This window comes from Carcharhinus amblyrhynchos, chromosome 3 (genome assembly GCF_965287045.1).
Source record: "Carcharhinus amblyrhynchos chromosome 3, sCarAmb.v2.hapA, whole genome shotgun sequence".
Lineage (NCBI taxonomy): Eukaryota > Metazoa > Chordata > Chondrichthyes > Carcharhiniformes > Carcharhinidae > Carcharhinus > Carcharhinus amblyrhynchos.
This window is the reverse complement of record NC_137326.1, coordinates 96,611,553-96,635,170: the sequence shown is the minus strand read 5'-3', so window position 1 is coordinate 96,635,170 and position 23,618 is coordinate 96,611,553. Positions and strand designations below refer to the sequence as shown.

The following is a 23,618-nucleotide window of genomic DNA, read 5'->3' as shown; positions in this document are numbered from 1 at the left end:
TGGGTGAAAACATTTTCCCTCACATCCCCTCCCAACCTTCTCCTTCTCACCTTAAATTGATGCCTGCTCATCACTGATCCCTCCACCAAAAGGAAAAGGTTTCTTCCTGTCAACTCTAACTTATGCCCTTCATAATTTTATACATCTCAATCATGTCTCCCCTCAGTCTCTTCTGTACCAAGGGAAAACAGCCTAGCCAATCTCTCTCCACAACTAAAACTCTCCAGCCCATGCAGCATCTTGGTAAATCTCCTCTGCACCCTTTCCAATGCTATTATGTGGGTTCTGGAACTGCGTACAATACTCTAGCTGTGGCCTAACCAATGTTTTATACAGTTCCAGTATAACCTTCTTGCACTAATGCTCTACGCCTCAGCTAATAAAGACTAGTATACCATACGCCTTCTTAACCACTTTATCCCATCTGGTCCTGTTATCTGAAGGGACCAGGTATCCGCGCACACCAAGGTCCCTCTGATCCATGGTGCTTCCCAGGGTCGTGCAGTTCATCATGTATTCCCTTGTCATGTTTGTCTTGCCCAAGTCCATCACCTCACACTTATCCAGATTTAATTCCATTTGTCACTGATTAGCCCACCTATATCATCCTGTAATCCTCCTCATTATGTACCACCTTACCAATTTTTGTATCATCCTCAAACTTACTGATCAATCCCCCATTCAAGTCTAAATCACTTATATAAACCACAAAAAGCAAAGATCCCAACGTTGATCCCTCCACTGGATAGTTTTCCAATCCAAACAACACTCCTTAACCAACACCCTCTGCTTTTTGCCACTCAGTCAATTCTGGTTTCACAATAACTTAATTGCAGTATTAATGTAAGCCTACTGTGACACTAATAAATAACTAAACTTCAAAAATTCACAAATATGTCAATCCCCAAACTAAAAGTTATATGCTTATAATTCTAATAAGAATTGAATTGAACACTTGTGTAATTAATCCCCAGTACATCGAGTTTACAGCACAGAAACTAGCTATTTGACAACTAGCTTTAGCTGTTGTTCATGTTCCACATAAATCTCCTCTGTAAAGCTAACCAAGCGTACATTCCTGTCTTCCTCATGTAGTCAACTAGTTTCCCTTCACCCCTCCCCCCTCTACCGCCCCCAAAAGGACCAAGGCAGCCTATGCATGGGATTGCCATCGTCAACAAGTTTCCCTCCAAACAACACACTATCCTGACTTGGAACTATAATTGCTGTTTCTTCACCGTTTTTGGTTCAAAATCCAGGAACCTCCTCACTAAGAGGACTGCGAGTATACCCACACCACATGGAATGCAGCAGTTCCAAGAAGGCAATTCACCATCATCTTCTCATGGGCAATTAAGGACAGCTAATAAAAATGCTGACCTAGACAGCGACATCTACATCACATGGACAAATAAAAACGTATTGATGTTATTCATCTCAATTATTCATGTGATTACAAGTTCCACATTCCAAAGACATTCCTTTTGAATTCCCTATTGGTTTTATTAGTGATTACCTTGTATTTATAAGCCCTAGTTTTTACAGCCCCAGCAGTGTAAACACCTTAATGTCTACCAGAAGCCATTGTATCAGAGAACTCATTAACTACTTCTATTTTTAAGTATATTTATCCTATAATGTGTATGTAAATCAGTTGTGACACGGCGCTGTGCAGGGAATTTATCAAGTAGTGGAAGATGGGACCCAGAGGTGAAAGAAGAACTTGAGGCCAAGAGATCAAAAACTGTTAAGGCCAACAAGCATGTCTCCTTTTCACAGCTTTGGAAATTGAACAGTGTTAGATGTAACAAAGTGGAGTTAAGCTGGCTTTGTTACTTCAAGAGTGGCCTTGGGATTCCTGCTAGGGGCCCAAGACAGAGAGCATCTGGTGAAGTAACTGCAAACGAATGACTTGCATTGGGAAGGGTAGCAAGGTAGACAGAGCGTAAGAAAAAGTAGTAAGAGCACACAAAGACACTGATGCTAGGGTAAACCCAAAGAGTCAGGAAGGATTTATCGGTGGACTGACCACCATAATGGAATCCAGCAGGCAGGGGTACTGAGCAATTATCTGAGTGAATACTCTTGCTTAGTGGTTTAATAAAGATGTACCACATTTAATGCCAAAAGATCCAAGGACAGAATTTTATAATGGTGAGATTGTAGTCTCACTGTAAAATTCTGCCCCAGGTTGTTGTGTGCCTCTGATACCCAACTACCTTGTTAAACCATTTCATAATTATAAAGAATTCCATCAGATCACCACCCAATTTTCTCTGTTTGGGGGAAAAGAGCCCACACCTGTCTTTCTAGGTAGTTATAACCTTCACTTCTGGCAATCCCCTTATAGTTCCTTTATGCACCTTCTCCAGTGCAGCTTACTACGTTTTGTAACATGGTATTGCTTGTGCCACAGACCAGAGCACTTAAACATGTATCTAATCTTCGTTCAGCTACATTTAAAGGTAAAGGTAAAGGTAACCTGTGCTGTTGCTACCTTCAGCAATTTGTGAATCCATACCTGACAATCCACTACCCCTTTGAAATTTATCTTCCGGCTCCTTGAAACACAAAACTAAATTAATCTAATGTTGAATTAAAATCATGCAACAATATACTTCCCATTTTCATACTGTATATTATTCAGCAACAGCCTTCAAAACACTTCATTTCAACTTCATTTGCAAAAAGAAATGCACAACCATCTTAATTGAATCCATTGAAACTTGTGGTTACGTTAATATAGTGTAATATTCTGCACACCGACATAGAATATCCCTGTAATCAGCAGCACATTGTTTCTTGAGAAACCTTTACAGTAGCTTCAGCATTATCAACCACTATCAAGGACATGAAACCCATGACAATTACTCTCTATTCTGATGGATGGTACTTAGCTAAAAGATCTTCAAACTGAACAGACTCACTCAGGTGAAATTAAAATACATACATACGTTATTACATTATTAAAAATGGGGAGGTTTTATTGTACAGGCTGTTGGTGAGGCCTCACCTGGAATAGTGCATACAGTTTTGGTACTCTTGCCTAAAAAAAGATTTAGTCACATTAGAGGCAGTATAAAGGAGATTCACCAGGCTGATTCCTGGGATAAGAGGGTTGTCCTATTGAGAGAGATTAAATAGTCTGGGTCTATATTCCTTGGAGTTTAGAAGAGTGAGGGATGACCTTATTTAAACATACAAGAATTAAACATACAAGGAGAATCTTCACAGTGCAAAAAAGAGGCCATTCGGCTCATTAGGTCAGCACTGAAAGGCCATTCTACCTACTCCACTGCTTTATCTCCATCATCTTGCACATTATTTATGTTCAGATAGCAAGCCAATTCCCTTTAGAGTCCCTTGATCGAACCTGTTTCCACGACCCTCTCAAAGTTTGTTCTAGGCTCCAACCAGCTTCTGAAGACATTTTTCACCTCACAACATTTTTACTCCTTTCACCAGTTATTTTGAACCTGTGCCCTCTAGTTCTTGATGCTCAAGTGGGCAAAGTTTCTCACTATTTAGCCTTTCTATACCCTTAGGATCTTGAATCCCTTGATCAAGTCTCCTCTCAGTATTCTTTTCTCCCCAAGTAAAATAGCTTCAATCTCTATAATCTATGCTCTTTAGATACAGTTCTTCATTCCTGGAATCATTCTTGTGAATCTCCTCCATACTTTCTCCAATGATTCCACGTCCTTCCTCAAGTACGGCACCCAGAACTGGGCTCCAGCAGTACTCCAGGTTAGGCCGAACCCTTCTAGTAAATCTCTTCACATTTTGTGCCAAGGCCCAGAGAATATACAGATGTCCAGAACAAAACGCATTATTCCAGATGACCCCTTAACAACAATTTTAATTGTTTTACAGTACAAAAACAAAAAATGCATGTCTATACTCAAAATAAAAAACATGCTGGGATCTTCCTTCTCCACCCACCAACAGAATCTTTTGAGTCTTGGCTGGCCTGTCACATCCTCCAAAGAAGGTTTTGCCTTGCCAGGGCCTAAGAATCCCAGCCACAGATCCTGAATGTTCTTGTCCACCTTCAATGCTTTGTACATACATTTTGTTCCTGTAACTCAAATTTAATTAAATTCGTATTGCGACTCAATTGTCCTGCCAAGATGCGTCACTTCACTCCTCAGCATCAAATCTCATCACTGCGTCTACCTATTTTACTAGTCCATCTTTTCACTTCCATTCTCATTGCTTACCTGTCCTAGCTTTTAAAAATTCTTTCATAGGTTGTGGACGTCACAGTCAAGGGTGGCATTTATTGCCCATTCCTAATTGCCCTTGAACTGAATGGGCATTTAAAGAGTCAATTATGTTGCTCTGGAGTCACATGTAGGCCAGATCAGGTAAGGGTAGCAGATTTCCTTCCCTAAAAAGGACATTAGTGAACCAGATGGGTTTTTATGACAGTTGACAATGATTACTTGGCTGTCATTAGACCTTTAATTCCAGATTTGAGTCCCCAGAGCATTAACCTGGGTCACAGGGTTAGTGTTACTGTGACAAAACCATGATGACATTACCTCCCTCCCAAGTTTTGTATCAAACTCTGAAATTATGCCCTGTATACTCTGTTCAAGGTCATTAACCTATACAATCAAACTTGTTTTTTGAGCAGCAGCCATCATATTTTAGATCATATCATTTCTTTAATTAATCATGTTAATTTAGTGTTTCAATGTTATACAAACTGTTATTATAAAGCTGATTTGTGCCAATAAATTGTTTCAACTAACTACTCATGAAGAAATGTTCTATCAAACCACAGGCACTGACCTACGTGGAACAATTTTCTTGCCTGTTACCCAGATGGTTAGAAAGAACAAAATGTAATGATTGAATTAGATTCTAAATATGTAAAATTCACTTATACCAGCTGTAATTTAGTGATAACACAGACTAGTCACATCAATTGTCAAGAGCAAACATCTGTTGAAAATGAAGAGATATGGATTCCAGCAGACTAATTATTTATCTCTACAGAAGCGCAACAAATTAATTGTAGAGTTCTCAATTAATTGAATCAGTTTTAGGTGAAACATACAACAAAAGAGAATGTTGAATTTTTCATCAGTCTGATATGCAGCATTATACACTGACAAGGGCAAGGGTGTCACCCATCATAATCATAGTTGAAGTTCTTCTACACTATAAGGGTACATTTTATGTTATGGTGCTCACAATGCTCTGTGTATGTTGTCTTTCAGTGATTTGAAAGCTATAATTCTCCACCCGATGAATGCTGTTGTGTCAGGCTAACCTGGTTCTGTGAATTGGGATGCACAGACTTCTATTTCAAAGGGAATAATTATAAGCCTTTATCACTGGCTGAGAGAAAACTCACAACAACTTCTGCTTCAGAATGCCTCCCATGATGCAGTGTCATGACTGATTGTTTGCCTGTCTTCAAGTTTCCAGTGAACATATGAACAAGGAGCAGTAGGCCATTCAGCCCCTCTAGACTGTTCCACCGTTTAATAAGATCACAGCTAATCTAACCCCAAATTTGTATCCCAATAAACTATCACCCCCTTACGTGCCCAGAATCTATCCAAAGACTCTGCATCTACCACCTTTCAGGAATACAGTCCCAAAGACTCTCAATCCCCAGAAAAAAAATACTTTGGCTCATCTCCATTTTAAATGGACAACCCTTTATTTTTAAACAGTGACCCCTCATTTTAGATTCTCCCACCTGAGGGAGCATCCTCACTACATCCACCCTGACAAAACCCCTTTGTACATTTGTAAATTGCTCTCAACAACAACTTGTAACTTGAGAACAAAGGCAACTGGCACGTGGTATCACCATTATCTGCATGTCCCAGTCTCAAAATATATCACTATTTCTTCAGTCACTGGGTCAAAATCCTGGAACTCCCTCTCTAACAGCACTGTGGGTGTACCTACGCTGCATAAAGTACTGTAGTTCAAAGCAGTGATTTGACAACCTTCTAAAAGGACAATTCAGGGTGGGCAATAATTTGCCGGGTGTTAGAGATGGAAAAGTGGTAGGACTGGAGGGTCTCAATGACATTATTGTTACTAGAGAGGCGGTGCTCGACAGACTGGAGGGGCTGATTGCGGACAAGTCCCCAGGACCGGATGGAATGCATCCAAGGGTTCTGAAAGAAATGGCGGAGGTGATAGTGGATGCCTTGGTGGTTATTTTCCAGACGTCGCTGGATTCCAGGGAAGTGCCGGAAGATTGGAAAGCGGCTAATGTTACACCGTTGTTTAAGAAGGGTGCCAGGCAAAAGGCGGGGAATTATAGGCCGGTTAGTTTAATGTCTGTTGTAGGTAAAATGTTAGAATCCATCATCAAGGAGGAAATAGCGAGGCAGCTTGAGGGGAAATGCTTGATAGAGCAGACGCAGCACGGTTTCGTTAAGGGGAAGTCGTGTCTGACAAATTTACTAGGGTTCTATGAGGATGTGTCTAGGGCAGTGGATAGAGGAGAGCCGGTGGATGTGGTCTTTCTTGATTTTCAGAAGGCGTTTGACAAGGTACCTCACAAGAGGTTATTGCAGAAGGTCAGGGGACATGGAGTTGGGGGTAGGGTGTTAGCGTGGATAGAGGACTGGTTGTCAAATAGGAGGCAGAGAGTGGAGGTCAATGGGTGCTATTCGGATTGGCGGTTGGTGACTAGTGGAGTGCCTCAGGGGTCGGTGCTGGGGCCTCAGCTATTTACCATTTATATAGATGATCTGGAGGAGGGAACCGAGTGTATGGTGTCGAAATTTGCTGATGACACCAAGATTGGTGGAACGGCAAATTGCGCGGAGGGTGTGGAGAGTCTGCAGAAGGATCTAGATAGGCTGGGCAAATGGGCCAGGAACTGGCAAATGGAATTTAATGTTGGCAAGTGCGAGGTGGTCCACTTTGGTAGGAATAATGATAGGAAGGATTATTACTTACGTGGAGAAAAACTGCAGCAGGCGACGGTGCAGAGGGACCTCGGGGTCCTTGTGCATGAGTCGCAAAAACCCAGCTTGCAGGTGCAGCAGGTGGTCAGGAAGGCGAATGGGATGCTGGCCTTCATCGCGAGGGGGATTGAATATAAAAGTAGGGAGGTCTTGCTGCAGCTATATAGGGCATTGGTGAGGCCGCAGCTAGAGTACTGTGTGCAGTTTTGGGCGCCGTACTTACGCAAGGATATTTTGGCCTTGGAGGGAGTACAGAGGAGGTTTACTAGGCTGATGCCGGAGTTGAGGGGGTTGAGCTATGAGGAGAGGCTGAATAAACTAGGCTTGTACTCGTTAGAGTTTAGGAGAATGAGGGGAGATCTCATTGAGACGTATAAGATGATGAATGGGATGGATAGGATAGAGGTGGAGAGACTCTTCCCGCTCAAAAAGGACAGTAGGATTAGGGGGCACAGCCTCAAGATAAAGGGGGGGGGCGGTTTAGAACAGAGTTGAGGAAGAACTTCTTCACTCAAAGGGTGGTGAATCTCTGGAATTCTCTGCCCGTTGAAGTGGTGGAGGCTACCTCGCTAAATATTTTTAAGACGCGGGTTGATGGGTTTTTGATAAGAGAGGGGATTAAGGGGAGAGGGCGGGAATGTGGAACTGAGCCACGACAGATCAGCCATGATCTTATTGAATGGCGGGGAAGGCTCGAAGGGCCAGATGGCCTACTCCTGCTCCTATTTCTTATGTTCTTATGTTCAATACATGCTGACTTATAATTACTAAATGCTGAAAACAATTTGAAACCCAACAACACTTTTAAGGAGTGTTATGAAACCAAATTTGGCTGTGAACTATTTAGTGCAGGTGACCAGATCAAAGGTAAAAAGCTCTCATGGAGTGTCTTATGGGAGGAAGAGAGCATTAAAGAAGGGAATTCCAGGTCTTGGGACCTAAATAGCTGAAAGCATGACTGCCAATGGGAAAGCAAAGGGAATCACAAATGTAAAACAGCCTAGAGGCAGACTAAAACAGAATTTCTGGCTGTTATCAGACTAGAGGAAGTTTCAGAGTTAAGGCTGAGCAAAGTCATGAAATGATTTCAATACAGTAGATGTGAACTTTAAAACTGAGGCACTACTGTACCAGCAGATAAATCTACGTTGAGAATCACAGGGGAGGTAGGCGAATGGTGCAAGCAAGATACAGTCAAATGTACAAAATGTACTACAATATATTAAAAGAACTATACAGAAAAATATGGAAATGGAAACATTACTGAGTGCAGTTTCAATAGATGCCATCACTGGCTTTTAGCATCAAAAAGGCCACTGATCTGTTGGACAGATCTAGTGAGATGGAATAAGTCAGTCTGACATTGACTGAAGCATCCACACATTTGGCATTGTCAAAATAAAACAAGTAGAAACTAGGAAAAAAAAGGGACTGGATTTAGGTTTCCAAAAGCAATTTAAATTTAAAGAAAAGGTTTCTGCAGTGGGAGATTTCTAATTTTCAAAAGGAAGTATTCCAATCATTTACTCATTTTCCAGTAACTGCAGGTCTCAAGAATGTGTTTTCTTATGAGTTTTCTTCATATTTAATAATAATCCTCCTGTTGTCTTTTTTCATTAAACATTAGAGACTGGAGCTCAGGTTCCCATCCTCAGAGATCAATAGTTTGTGGTGAGACAGTAAAATATCAATTAATTCAGACTATGCAGTGTTCTTAGGACACCATTAATCAAAAGATGTTAACATGTACAGATGACTGCCGAATCTCATGCAATAGTTCACATACTCAGCAGGTGCTTCCCCTCTCCCCCACCCAATCACTCGATTTAATTTGGAACAGTCCATAATGACACCACTTTTAACAAAAGCTTACAAAATAAGTGTGCAACACAAAGAAATTAAATTGCTGTTAAGACTACATTGAGAGTACAGTGTGCAGTTTTGGTCCCTTATTTAAGAAAGGATGTAAACAGATTAGAAACAGTTCAGGAGACAGTTTACTCAATTGATAGCTGGATTGGATCTTATGAAGCAAGGTTGACACGTTGGGCTTGTATCATTTCAAGATTTGATCTTATTGAAACATACACAGTCCAGAGGGGACTTGGCACGGTAGATGATGAAAGGCCGTTTCCCCTTGAGAGAGGGAGACTGGAACTAGGGGACGCAGTTTGAAAATAATGGGTCTCCTGTTGATGATGGAGAGAGAATTTTTTTTTCCTCTGAGGTCTGCCAATCTTTGGAATTCTTTTCTCCACAGAATAGTGGAAGCAGGGTCAAAATTTAAGGCAGAGGAAGATGGAATGAAAATTTATCAGGAGTAGTGGAATGTGGAGTTGAGGCCACAATCAGATCAGCTACGATATTGTTGAATGGCAGAGCAGGCCCAAAGTGTGCCAGATGGCCTACTCCCAATCTGTATGTTCATACAAATGTTTGTTACGCTCAATAGTTGCTTTTCTGTGCAATCATATTGTGCATAAACTGACTGCTGTGGATTTTCAAGATAACAACAGTGGGTACACATCACAAAAGGCAATGCATTAACCATGAGGGTATGGCCTTTGAATGTAAAAAGATGCTGTATAAATGCAGGTTTGTTCCTTCAAAGTATTACTGAGCTAAGCATCAAAAAAAATTGCGTGGTCAATTCATCTAAGTTTAAGTTTATGTTTATTTATTACAAAATAAGTTTGTATTAACACTGCAATAAAGTTACTGTGAAAATCCCCTAGGAGCCACACTCTGGCACTTGTTTGGGTACACTAAGGGAGAATTTAGCATGGCCAATGCACAAACCAGCATGTCTTAGGGACTGCAGGAGGAAACCAAAGCAACCGGAGGAAGCTCACTCAGACACAGGAGAACGTGTGGACTCCGCACAGAGACCCAAGCCAGGACTTGAATCCGGCTCCCTGGCATTGTGAAACAGCAGTGCTAACTACTGTGCCACCAATGACTCGTTTCTACACTCTATCAAATTCATTTCAGTTATCTATTTCATAGTCACTATTCATGCTCTGTCGCAAGCCAAGATTGATGATAGGTTTCAGGCAATCAAAAGCCACTATAGAAAATGGACTATAAAGATTCCAGCTTTCAGGAGACAACTTAATGGTTCTACAAAAACTATCTTATTCCTAATAGAGGGGAAGACCAATCTCCCCTTGTCAAAATACAGTCAGCTTCATACTTAGGTTTTGTTAAGATAGTACTAGCTTTATGAAGAAATTAGCCCAGCTAATGAAAGAAACAAGAATAATTATAATAAATGTATTCAAGTAAACATCCATTGCAACCAAAAAAAAAATGCAGTTTCTTATTCATTTGAACATATTAAGGTTACTTTTATGCACAAGTATTTGGCTACTCTTCATTTGCAAAGTAAAGTTTCAGGTGAAGTAGATCACAGAATTTACCAAACAGATGGTCCTCACTCTCGCTAATAGTCTCCATATTTTATGCTCCAATCTAAACCATTATAAGATGCAACAATTGTAATTGACTAGTAAATATTTTATATAATTGGCATGATTTAAGATGGAGTAAGACACTATATTCAGTTAAATTGTTCTACAATTTAAGAGGGAAATATCTGCACTTGTTGCCTGGGTTGTTTGTTATTCTTGTGCTTGAAGCTTAAATACTACCAATTAGAGATAGCCAAGCAAGGACACTTTGTTGATGACTCACTCTTCAGTGACAGTGAATTTCCACTTAAATGGTTTGATAAAACTCCTTTTACAATGTATGATATACTAAAGCACACAATAGTCCACAAAACGTCTACTCCCCTGTATCTGATTCATAGTTTGAGTACAAGGTCAATAAAATTAGATGCATCGATATGTACTTTAAACATTTAGGAATTAGGTTTAAGTCTTGAAAGAGCCTGGTCCACAATCCGAAAATACACATTGTATTCCAACAGTCTGATCATTCACCTCAGAGGCAAGTGCTGATTCAGCTTCTCCACATAGGGAGGCATTCAGGAAGTTCCAAACCTCTGAACATTCACATTAATTATCTTCAGAGAAACTGGTAAGCATCCCCATAGTTTGAGCAACCCACTACTGAGTGCACTGAAATACCATGGATGAAAATAATGAATACTTGTACAAGTGCACTATAAATTCCAACATAACACTCAAAATAGGGAGAGGAAAAATGCACCAATAGGTTAAGCATAAAAATACATTGCAATCCTCTGCCATGAATGCAAAATCTCATTTGAACATAATTTTAACTGTACATCACCTATAAATGGTGACAAATATCCTGACAAACAAAGCCTACAGCAAAAACATGCCTTATCTTACTTACATGTTATGTAATTCCAGTAATACAGTTTATATTTTTTAAACAGCTATGAGCTCCTTTGCATGTTTTACTGCTAAACATCATAAATCTTCGATCTATATGCAGATGTCACAAATAATTCCAATGCTGAAAAATCTCGCAGCAGAAATGATCACTATCACATTTCTAGGACTTAAGAAAGTTATATAAATCACAGCAGACTAAACTGTCTTGCCTTTAACCAGTCCAGATGTCTATGCAATGAACTGAATGCAATCTCAATTCCCTTTGTCTGAAATCTAAAATTTGTAACTAGGACAAACCTTCAGAACTTTCTTTTTTAATCTTTCATGGGAAGTGCAGATAGCTAGCTAACTAAGTCAACATTGTTGACCATCCCAAATTGCCCTCGTGAATGTGATAGTAATCCACCTTCTTGAACTGCTGAAGTATATCGAGTGTAGAAACACCCACAGTGCAATCAGAATTGCAGGATTTTGAGAAGTACCAGTTAAGGAACAATATAATTCCAAATCAGGATGGTGAGTGACATCAAGGTGGTGTTCCCAGTATCGGCTGCCCCTTGTTCCTCTATGTGGCAGATGTCATGGGTTTGGAAGATGCAAACAAAAGAGCCTTGATGAATTCTTAGGTAACATTCCGGCACATGTGGCACAAATGTCACTTTAAGTGCCTGGTAATGACCATCTCCAACAGGACATAATCAAGTTATCTCCCCTTGACATTCAATGGCATTGCCATTGCTGAATCCCCCGCTATCACCATCTGGTGTTACCATTGGTAACAAACTTAACTGGTCTAGCTATATAACTATTAGGCACAGATTAGAGTCTGTGAATCTGGCAATGGTGCATCTTGTAGATCGTACACAGAGTTGTCAATGTGCAGAAGTGTTGAGGGAGTGAAGGTTGGTGAATGGCATGCCAATCAAGTGAGATGCTTGGTCCTCAATTGCATTCAGCTTCTTGAGTGTTGTTGGGGTTGCATTTATTCAGGCAAGTGGAGTATTCCATCGCACTCTAACTTGTACCTCATAGATGGTAAACCATTTTTTGACAGTCAGGAGTTGAATTACTCACTGCAGGATTCACGGACTCTAATCTGTGCCTGTAATTATATAGCTAGACCAGTTAGGTATGTTACCAATGACAACACCGGATGGTGATAATGGGGGATTCAGCAATGGCAATGCCACTGAATGTCAAGAGGAAATAGCTTGATTCTGTCCTGTTGGAAATAGTCATTACCAAGCACTTAAAGTAACATTTGTGCCACATGTCAGCTCAAACCAGAATGTTATCCAAGTGTTGCTGCAGATATGCACAGACTGCATATCTGCAGCAACAGTATTTTAGTCAGTTAAAATACTAACAGTATTTTAGTTTGTGTAAACACAGACAGTATTTTAAGAGTCATGAATGGTGAACTCTGCACAATTGTCCACAAACATCCCACTTCTGATTTTACAATAGAGGGAAGGTCATTGATGAATCAGCCGAAGATGGTTTGGCCTCGGACATTACTTTGAGAAAGACTTGCAATGATGTCCTGGAACTGAGATGACTGACCTTCAAAAACCATCTTCCTATATGACCCCAACCCGCAGAAGATCCTCCCCCTCAATTCCCACTGACTCTGTTGCTAGTGCTCCTTGAAGCCTCACTTGGGCTCAAATGGTGCTTTGATGTCAAGGGCAGTCATTCTCACCTCACTAAAGTTCAGCTGTTTTGTCCACGTCTGGATGAAACTTATACTGCAGCCAAGAGCTGAGTGGCCCTGGCAGAATGGAAACTCAGCATCAGTGAGCAGGTTGTTGCTCAGCAAGTGCAAACACGGTGTAAATAGTGGAAAATGTTGGCTCCCATTAGACTTGTCAAAGCAGCATGAAAAATCAAAAATTCATAAATTGCTCAAACTTATAACTCATCCTAAAATAGCACGTGTCGGCTTGTTGAATAAAAATGTTCACTCATAAAAAGGGAGAACAAATGCAATGATTACTTCTAGAATTGGTAATTACATCTGGAAATAATCAAATAATGGAGCAGTGCATCATTTTAGTGTGAACTTTGTAAATAGTTTACAGCAAGGTTGTTCATCTAATGGACTTGGCATTATCCATAGCCTCTGAGCTCTGATAAGCAGATCATTGAAGTAATTCAGCTTACCTGCACTTATGTTTCTGGTTTATCTTACTTAGCCTTTGGAAAAGACTGTTCCTGCTCATTGAAAGGAACGTGGTTCAGTGATATTAGGATTCATTCAAGACCTGTTACCAGCAGCAACTTGAGACACATGCATACTAACAAAAACATAGCTTTAAACTCTATAGCAGTTAATGGTAAACGAGTGATATCAATTCAACTCTCCTTTTTCTGTTATCTACTTCCTGAGGTTCTATGATAAGATGTACCCGGTTTCTGACTCCAGTAATTAATTAATTCCTTTATCCTGTTGTCAAATTTTAATATACATACATTCCACATTTATAGCTGCTTTCAAACTAAATGTGTCAGCTATATGATGTGAATTTATTTGCATTAATTTGAGGTTAGGACAGAAAAAGGACATTACAACAATGCATATAACATGAGATGCATGTTAGTCACTGGGTATATGTATTAGGTAAATGTTATCTTAGAAAGAAGAATGCAGAAAACCACTAATTGCATTTAATTAGTACCTTTAATATAGTATAATATTCAAAGCCACAACATAAAGGAGGGTTAACAAAAATAAATTTGACATCCAGCCTCGTAATGAGGTGCTAGGTGAGGTGACCAAGGCTTGATCAAATTGATACATTTTAAGGAATCTCTTAAATGGAGAGAGCGATTTGAAGGGGAATTCCAGAGTTAGGGCATCTTATAGCATAGCTGCCAATAATGTAGCAACTAAAACAGGGAATGCTCAATTGACCAGAGTTGGAAGTGTCCTAATATGTGGAAGATTAGAGACAAGGAGGGGTAAGGCCACAGAGAGATCGGAAACCAAGGATGAGAATTTTAAACTTGAGATGTTGGCAGACTGAAAGTCAACATAAATCAATGAGCATGGACTGATGGGTGAACAGAATTTGGTGCAAGTGATCATGCAGGCAACAGGTCTGACCCTAAACCAGCTATACAAAAGCTCTAGAAAGAGATTCCTGCACAGCTGAGCTTAACATTCAATGGTTCATAAAATGGACTGATTTAACTTTTAACTTCTCTGCTCCAAATAGATTCTAGTGACTAATTCCTAACCAGATAGGGTGACACAGAGCAGTGAAAAATGTGCTCCAACTCAGAAATTGCTCGCAAAAATGGGACAACTGTGGAATACTTGGAATCAAGAAGATCCTAACTAACTTCACATTATTTGGATTGTTCCGCAATTACTAGAAGCCATCCTGCATCTTGGAACGGTCCAGTTTCACTCCAGATCCAAGTCAGCTGTAGTTGTTTTCTGGAGCTCTGTACGTAAAGCTCCACAGAGAAGTCTTTAGAGCTGGCTCTACTCAACACTGAATTCCATTGACAGTGCTAAAGGACATTGAAATTCAGTCTAATTTGTACATTGAAGATCTTCATAAACTGGGGATGGAGGAACTAAAAATAACAAACTCTTTTTAATAAGACTCACTGAAAACCAGTCAATCAAATAAATGTTTGAATAAAAGCCTGATTGAAATATGATCAGATGACTATTGTGATACTTAGTGGAAGCGATTGATGATAATGTCTAGTCTGTTTATTTGTAGGATGCAGACAATGCTGCCATTTTACGGAAGGCTGCAGTTTTAGTTCTGATTACCCTCAAAATTTTTATTTTTGTAAGGCTAGCTCCTGAGGAAACAGGCCCATATGGACATTCTGATAACAGCGAGTAAGCCAAAGGCTGTGACTGGAGCTTTGACAAAGGATCATCTGGACTCGAAACGTCAGCTCCTTACAGATGCTGCTTGACCTGCTGAGATTTCCCAGCATTTTCTCTTTTGGAAGTCAAAGGCTGTTACTTATAAACCAACTGGGCAGCAACATTCAGTGGGGTTGAAGTGTGAATAATAGATCATAGGCCAAGTCAGTCAGACATCCAATACAAAAGGGCTAGAAACTAGTCTCTGGCAATGTTACATCTTTTCCTCCTGTGGTGTATGGAGTATCAAACTGATAGCTTTCAGCATGAATGTCACGGTGGACCAGACAGACAGTTGGGTTTTTTGCCAGTTATTAGCACCTTTTTCCTTAAAGAGCTAATGCACATTCCACATCCTTCAATGATATAATCGATTGGACTGAGAGAGCGCTCACCCAGTCTGTGTTTAGTTTCCCCAGTTTGGAGGAGACCGCATTAGGAGCGGTGAATACAATAGACCAAACTGAAGGGGGTGCAAGTGGAACTGCTGCTTCACCCGACAGTGTTTGAAACCTTGGATGGTAAGGAGGCAAAGGAGGTGTTATATCTCTTGCCATTGCATAGGAAGGTGCTGAGGGAAGAGGATGAAATGTTAGGGGTGATACAGGAGTGCACCAGGGTATCACAGAGGAAATGATTCCTGGAATACTGTTGAGGGGAGGGGAAGAGAGAGAGAGAGAGATGTGCTTGGTGGTGGTATTATGTTGATGACTCTTGGAACATAGAACCTAGTGGGTGAAAAGCGAACACAAGGGGATCCCCATGAATGTTGACTGGGTTTCTCTCTACATAGATGCTGCCAGACCTGCTAAGTTTTTGTTTTAATGACAGATTTCCACCATCCAGCTTTTTATTATTAAGCTGCTTTTACAATCCAACTACCCAAACTCAACTGTCCAATGTTTAAACTTCTGTGAATAGTGCTGGTGGAAGGTGGGTAAGAATGTTAATTCCGGAATAGATCCTGGCGTATGGGATGTGGAATTAATGATGTCGGTCCCAGATACCAATACTCAGTGAAAATTCGTTCTGTACAGATTCGGATTTACATCTGCGTTTTCTCCGCTGGAAGAAAACGGAAATTACAAGAAAAAAAACAACCGATTAGCGGATTAAAAAAAAACCACACCCCAATCTAGCTCGTTTGCCGCGGAGCGAAATAAAACTTGGAAAACATAAAACCGAATGACCCATCGTATTTCTCCCACTAAAACCGTATTGTGTAACTGCGTTCTCGGAGTTACGATTTATGCGCCTTTTTCGATAATGCAGCAGTTTGGAAAGGCTCTTCATAAATCATGCACTATTAAATTGGCTGAAGCAGCATGGTACATTAAAGCTGTGATCTCAAGCGTGAAACTTGGTGCTGTGGACAGCCTAACAATGTCCATTGTTAAACCTGGTGCAAGCTATACAAGTTCGACTCATCTCTTCTCAGTTGTTCATCTGAGAAAACTTCACATCTGCCACCTCGCCGCTGTCAATCCATCAGATCTGCTGCCAGTCTAAATACAATTCAGTTACAGCTATTGAGCAGAAACATCTCACTTTCAAGTTCCGAATGCAATCGTTTTTGCCACTGAACGCGCGCAATGCTAACAGTAGCAGGGATGTCAGGACACACACGTACAGCAAGCTGAAACATCACTGCATAGAGGGCATCTTCGCCTTTTGGACGCCAAAGGCCACATCCAACTTTTGAACTTTAAAACACCCCTTTAAGGATTGCAAAAAAAAATTTAAGTTGTAAAGACTGATTCTCCCCTCACCACAAATTCATCCTCAAACACGGCGTCCGCAGATTGCCCTCATCTAACTTGGCAACAAAAAAAAATCAATTCCCAAAAGTTGGACAGTTAACATTTCAGACCCGGCACATTCTGATCAGGGTGCGCTGAAAGGTTAACTCTCTCTACAGAAACTGCCAGGCTTGCTGAGCATTTCCAGCGTTTACTGATTCTTATTTCAGATTTCCAGCACCGGCAGCACTACATTACATTGTATTGTAGTTCAGCAGAGGTAATAAGAAGGTTTTTATTTGGTGGGTGCGGGGAGAGAGATAAAAAGTGGGAGCCATTAAGTGAGATATTTGTCCCATACAGAAACTCCGACACGCTTATTGCCCCGTTCCGGGTTCATGGGTGTTGCAGCTCACTTGTCACCAGGTCTTAATTACGACCAATTACACCCTCTTCTGTTCAGGAAGTGGACTGAAAGCTGATAAGAGTGCAAAGCCAATTGCTGATACTGGCTTTATCAATCAAATGGCCAGCAATTAGCTGGAAGGTATGAATTAGCGACTAGTGATGGTGGGATAGGGTACAATGAGGTTTAGTTCTCAACTCGAACCTTCTGTTCCGGACCAATAGCACAATCGGAATTACAGCATAAAACGGGCGGCTGCGGATCGGCCACGCAATTTTCCCCCAGCTGCAGACACTCATCTGATCATTGGCGTTATACGTACGCCCCAATGAAGTCTCGATTTAATATCAACACTCATTGGTTCCAGCCTCTCACCTTGAGCATATTAAAGATAGAGATTACAGAGAGAGACGGAATGTGGTACAATGGACCGTTTTGTGCCACCGCCTGAGCAATATTTAGCCCCCAAAAGAGCTATCAACTAGGCAGAAGCCAACTGAACAAGGGATTTCTCACCCCAATGTGACCGCCAGCATTTAATTTGCATTAAGCTTTGATCCTCACTTATGGTGTTGAATCACTGGAGCGCACACATACAAAACTAAATAAACTCCGGAACATTTCTGGCAATTCATTTAGTAGTTCAGCAGCGAGACTGTTCCTCATTTCATGATCATCGGAGGAAGGGGAAGGGGTGAAGTTTGGAGAATAAACCTGACTATATCACGTGTGGTGAGAAGCAGTCCGAGTGACAGCTCTCAAACCAGGGTCAAGTTGTGTGCAAGTGGGGGTTTCAATATCCTGATCGCCGGGGCTGGGAGTCGCTCCAACATTTAAAACCCAAAATCCATTGACTTCCAGCCAGCCAAATCTCACAAGTAGGCGAAACCGAAATAGTTTGTGCGCCAGGTCGGTGCAGTGATCTAAATCTTTCCTCGCGTCCTGAATATTTACGTTATGCCGAGTAACCCGCTGTTAATTTTAAGGGGGACAAATCTTAGGAAAGGTTTTTTTTAAAACAAGTTGCCTGGGGTCACTATTTTGTCCTAGGGAGCGGTGCCCAAAAATCTTTAAATGCGCTGATATTCATTTTCTGGCTGTCTGTTACCCTCCCACAGGAATGGGACACTAATCCCGCTCCAAAAAAAAGACCCAGGACACAAGGAAAGGCCAGTTCCATTGGAGTTTTCTGATAAAACACCAGCAAATAACATGTTTTTTAAAAAAATAGTAGGACTCACACAGCCTGTACAATTCAACGAATGTAAAGTATGTCTCGGCTCAATCGCCACAGACCACACAAACACACACGTGTGAACATTTTATATATATATATATACACATATCTCCAAACATCTGCAAAGCAATATTTGCCAAGATGACAGTGTCTTGGCTAAGGACGCTGAGTGAGGGGGTCACCTCTTCCTCCCACAGTCCCCGCCAGCTCAGAGTTCTCCTGAAGCAACCCACCTCTGTTTGCAAGGGCGCTGCAAAGCCAGCCGCTAAGCAGAATCAAAGCGCTTTTCTGGGCGCACGATATTCTCAGCTTCATGACGGCCACGCGTTGCCACTAGATTGATTTTTATTTCCTCCTCCTCCCACCACCTCCACTTTTCCTCCGAGATCCTTCTTTGAGACCGTGCCGACAGGAGGGGGAAAAAAAACGAGTGCAACTCTGTGCCGGCCACTGTACGTGTGTACATAAAAAGGCGTTCCAGTTACTCTCCGCATTAAAAGCAGAGAGAGAGAAAGAGGAGATTAGCGTAGCCCGGGACCACAGCGACGTCACGGAGATGGAGCTTCATACATATTCATTGGCAACATCAAGTTCCCAACTCCCCAGTGGAAGGGCACTTGGTGCATCCTTATTTACAGTCATCCTGATCTGGGTTACTTCCTCAATCCTCTCCCTGATCGCATCCTATTGTCATAATCTGCAGTCACTAATTGCTCGAATCCCTTGCCCTGCCCGTTCTGTGCAGAGGCGACTTTGAAGTTTAATCAAAACAAAAAAAAACCTTCCACGTTGGAACCTGTATTTCTTCCGCTCTGCACATCTGGCAGTGAATAGTCTTTTGTTCTGATTGAGAGTTTATAATGAATACAGTGCCCCTCAGAAGCAGTTCAGTCAATCTTTGCAACAGGAAAAAACTGGCAAGCAGGAAAGTTGACTTGTATAAAGACAGGGCGACAATGGCAAGCGTTATTATGACGTGGAGATGCCGGCGTTGGACTGGGGTCAACACAGAGAGAAGTCTGACAACACCAGGTTTAAGTCCAACCGATACAAGCGTTATTATAACAGAGGGAAACATCAAAAGACCATAAGACATAGGAGCAGAATTTGGCCACTCGGCCCATCGAGTCTGCTCCTCCATTCAATCATGGCTGATGTTTTTTCATCTCCATTCTCCTGCCTTTTCCCCATAACCCCCGATCCCCTTATTAATCAGAACCTATCTATCTCTGCCTTAAAGACAGTCAATGATTTGGCCTCCACAGCCTTCAGCGGCAAAGAGTTCCACAGATTCACCACTCTCTGGCTGAAGAAATTTCTCCTCATCTCTGTTTTAAAGGATTGAGCCTGAGGTTGTGCCCTCTGCTTCTAGTTTTTCTTCTACTAGCGGAAACATTCTCTCCAAGTCCACTCTATCCAAGCCTCACAGTATCCTGTAAGTTTCGATAAGACCCCCCTCGTTATCCTTCTAAACTCCAACAAGTACAGATCCAGAGTCCTCAACTGTTCCTCACACGTCAAGCCCTTCATTCCAGAGATCATTCTTATGAACCTCCTCTGGACCCTTTCCGAGGCCAGCACATTCTTCCTTAGATATGAGGCCTCCATGGCGCAATCACATTACACAGAGCCAAAGTAGGATATTAGGGTAAGGACTAAATGCTTCAAGGAGGAAAGAGAGAGACAGAGACACTTACTAATGGCATTCCAGAGTTTAGGGACAAAAGAAAGAAAATGCTAGAAAATCTCAGCAGTTCTGACAGCATCTGTGGAGAGAAAACAGAGCCAACATTTCGCGTCAGGATGACTCTACATCAGAGCTGTATAAAGGGTGCAAGAGGGCTTTTTAGGAGCCACACCAGGTATATCTAAAACCCGGTGAAGCTACAATATAGGACTACTTGCTTGTTAGACAACATAAGCTGCAAATAATAGGCAGAGCTAAGCAATTCTATAACCAACAGGTCGGATATAAGCCCTGCAGTCCTGCCACATCCAGTTGTGAATGGTGGTGGACAGTTAAATAGCTAACTGGAGGAGAGGGCTCCACGAATATCCTAGCAGGTCTGACAGCATCTGTGGAGAGAGCGAACAGAGCCAACGTTTCGAGTCGAGATGAATGGTCATCCAGACTTGAAACGTTGGCTCTCTTTCCCCTCCACAGATGCAGTCAGACTGCTGAAATTTTCCAGCATTTTCTGTTTTCATTTCAAATTCCAGTATCCACAATATTTGCTTTTATCCATGAATATCCCTATCCTCAAAGATGAAGGAACCCAATACATCAGTGCAAAAGGCAAGACTGGAGATTCGCAGTAATATTCAGCTAGAAGGCCGAGTGGATTATTCATCTCAGCCTTCTCTGGAGGTCTCCAGTATCACAGATACCAGTCTTCAGCCAATTTGATTCACTCCTTGTGATATCAAGTTACAGCTGAGGCATGGGATACTGTCAAGGTTCTAAGTCCAAAGACATTCCAGTAATACTACTGAAGATTTGTAATCCAGAACTTGGCATGCCTCTAGCCAATCTGTTCCAGTGCAACACTGGCATCTACCCAGCCATTGTGGAATTGTGCCCAGTCATGTCCTGGCCACAAAAAACAGGACAAATCCAACTCAGCCAACTATTGCTCCACCACTCTCGATGTGATGTAATGGATCATCGATAGTGCTATCAAGCAGAACTTACGCAGCAATAACCTGCTCACTGACAGTCAGTTTGGGTTTCACCAGGGCCATCCAGTTCCTGACTTCATTACAGGCCGAGTCCAAACATGGACAAAAGAGCTGAACACAAGAGTTGAGGTGGCATCAGGACAGCATTTGACTGAGTATAGCATCAAGGAGGCCTAGCGAAACTGGAGTCGATGCAAAAGAGGGGACAATCTCTCCATTGATTGAATTCATACAAAGGAAGTTAGTTGTGTTTGCTGGTGATGAATCCTATCAGTCCCACAACAATCTGTAACAGTTTCTGAGGGTGGAGATATTTATTGATGACTGCACAATGTTCAGCACCATTCAACATTCCTCAAATACTGAAGTGGTCCTTGCCCGTGTGTAGTATTATCGCTACCATTAGGCCGCTGCCTCCCCTAGGCCTTGTTGCACATGGGCAAGGACTGCTTCAGTAGTTGAGGAGTGGTGAATGGTGCTGAACATTGTGCAGTCATCAATAAACATCCAGAAACTCAGCTAAAGCTCAGGGGATCCAGGTTGGAATCCCACCACGGCAGATGGTATGATTTGAATTCAATAAAAAAAATCTGCAATTAAGAATCTACTAATAACCATGAAACCATTGTCAATTGTCGAAAAGAGCCCATCTGGTTCACTAATGTCCTGTAGGGAAGGAAATCTATTGTCCTTACCTGGTCTGGCCTACATGTGACTCCAGAGCCAAGTCAATGTGGCTGACTCTCAACTGTCTATTGAAATGGCCGAGTAGGACACTTAGTTCAAGGGCGATTAGAGTTGAGTGCTAGATGCTGACCCAGTCAGCGACACCCATATCAAATGAATAAAGCAAGACCTGGATGACATTTAGATTTGGGCTGATATGTGGCATGTAATTACATTACACAGGCTGCCTTCGAAGAAAAGGCGAGATGGTGCTGCAGTGAGAATCATTCGTCCCATACTTCTTCATCCTCAAGTGCTGGTGAGGACCAGTGCTGCAGAGGGCCACCATTTGCACAGCACCAGTGTGTCCAACCTGCAACTATATCACAGGACTCTCTGTCTTTTAAATTTTTTTTGTGGTACCATTTCCTGTACAACCTCTAGTACTATCACAAGTACCGAAGAACAGCTAGATGTCAGATTTGAAATTCTTCAACTGTTTGACAGCCTTCTCATCAGCTTGATAGGCAATGATTTTGCCACTGAAGAACAGTTCAGGGCACTTGCTGAGTATATGCACCATGGTTTGCACTTTCCCACAGTTGTATAAGAGTGAGTCACAGCTTCCCCTGCGGAGGAGGTTGTTTTGGCAGTGTTCAATGCCAGTGCAAAACCTGTTCAGTTTGACCCAGTTGGGATTTTTAACATGGGACCATCCAACAAGTACTGATTTTAGGCTGAAAGCAAATTACTGATTCTGGGTTATGTTAGAACATAGAACATAGAAAAACTACAGCACAAACAGGCCCTTCGGCCCACAAGTTGCGCCGATCATTTGTGTTGTGTCACATGCCCTTCCATAGGTCCACAGCAAAACTACCTGGCTCGGGCAGCGAGGTCCAGGTTGTCCACCTTGCGATGAGGCGTTTCCTGGATGGGCAGGTGATATCTTCTACCTGTGCCAGGTCCGAATTTTGATGCACTCTTTCTAGCAATCATGCTGTGCTAACAATATGACTGATTTATGGTGGCACAATGTTGCAGAGCACAGGTTTGTATTTGTTGATTGGATTACTCCTGAGATGTTCCTCATTGTGTCATTCAACTGGACATCTACCAGCCGCAGTGTGCAGAGTTCTTCCAATCGGAAGTGCAATACTCATCTATGGAGTAGCAGAGAGCCAAAGAGGAGGTTCTTGAAGTCCTGGTGTTGGCTCCCCAAGAGTTTTCCTGCTAGTTTGTCGATGAGATTGTCCTGAGTCTTCAATTTAGCTGAAATGTTCTGAAGATGTGGGGCAAAGGTCAGTGTACAGTCCAAAATAACACCAAGATGGGTGGCTGTCGGATGGCATTTGATGCAGCTGCTGTTCAAGGAGAGGTCAAGATCTTGGTGACTTTTTACATTGTCAACACATGAAACGGTTTTGGCAGCACTTTGTTTGAGGCACCAGTTTTGATAGTAATTAGAGAGTTTATTAAGTTTCCTGCTCAGAAACCGGGCGATGCAGGCTTCCCAACATCAGAGCCACCCCCACTACATGATCCAGCCACCACCTGTGTCGTATCCATGAGCCTGCTGCAACATAGCTGAATTTAAGTAGCTGTATTTTTGAGGTAGACACTCCCATGAGTCTTTTGCTCGAGTTTTGCCGCGCACCTCAGAATGGAATGAGTGACATTCACCGGATGGTAGGCAGAAACAGGGGGTTGACCTTAAGTATGGTGTG

General features: G+C 41.9%; 1 protein-coding gene across 1 annotated transcript in view; it reads right to left on the bottom strand.

Moving 5' to 3' along the window:
- The window catches only part of clstn2a (calsyntenin 2a), a 517,709-nt gene extending 498,688 nt beyond the window's left edge, over positions 1-19,021 (bottom strand). Inside the window, exon 1 of the mRNA XM_080185553.1 lies at positions 18,780-19,021. Coding sequence (XP_080041679.1) covers positions 18,780-18,861 — 82 coding nt within the window. The 5' untranslated portion in view covers positions 18,862-19,021. The remainder of the gene's footprint in view (positions 1-18,779) is intronic.
- Between the last annotated feature and the right edge of the window lie 4,597 nt (positions 19,022-23,618).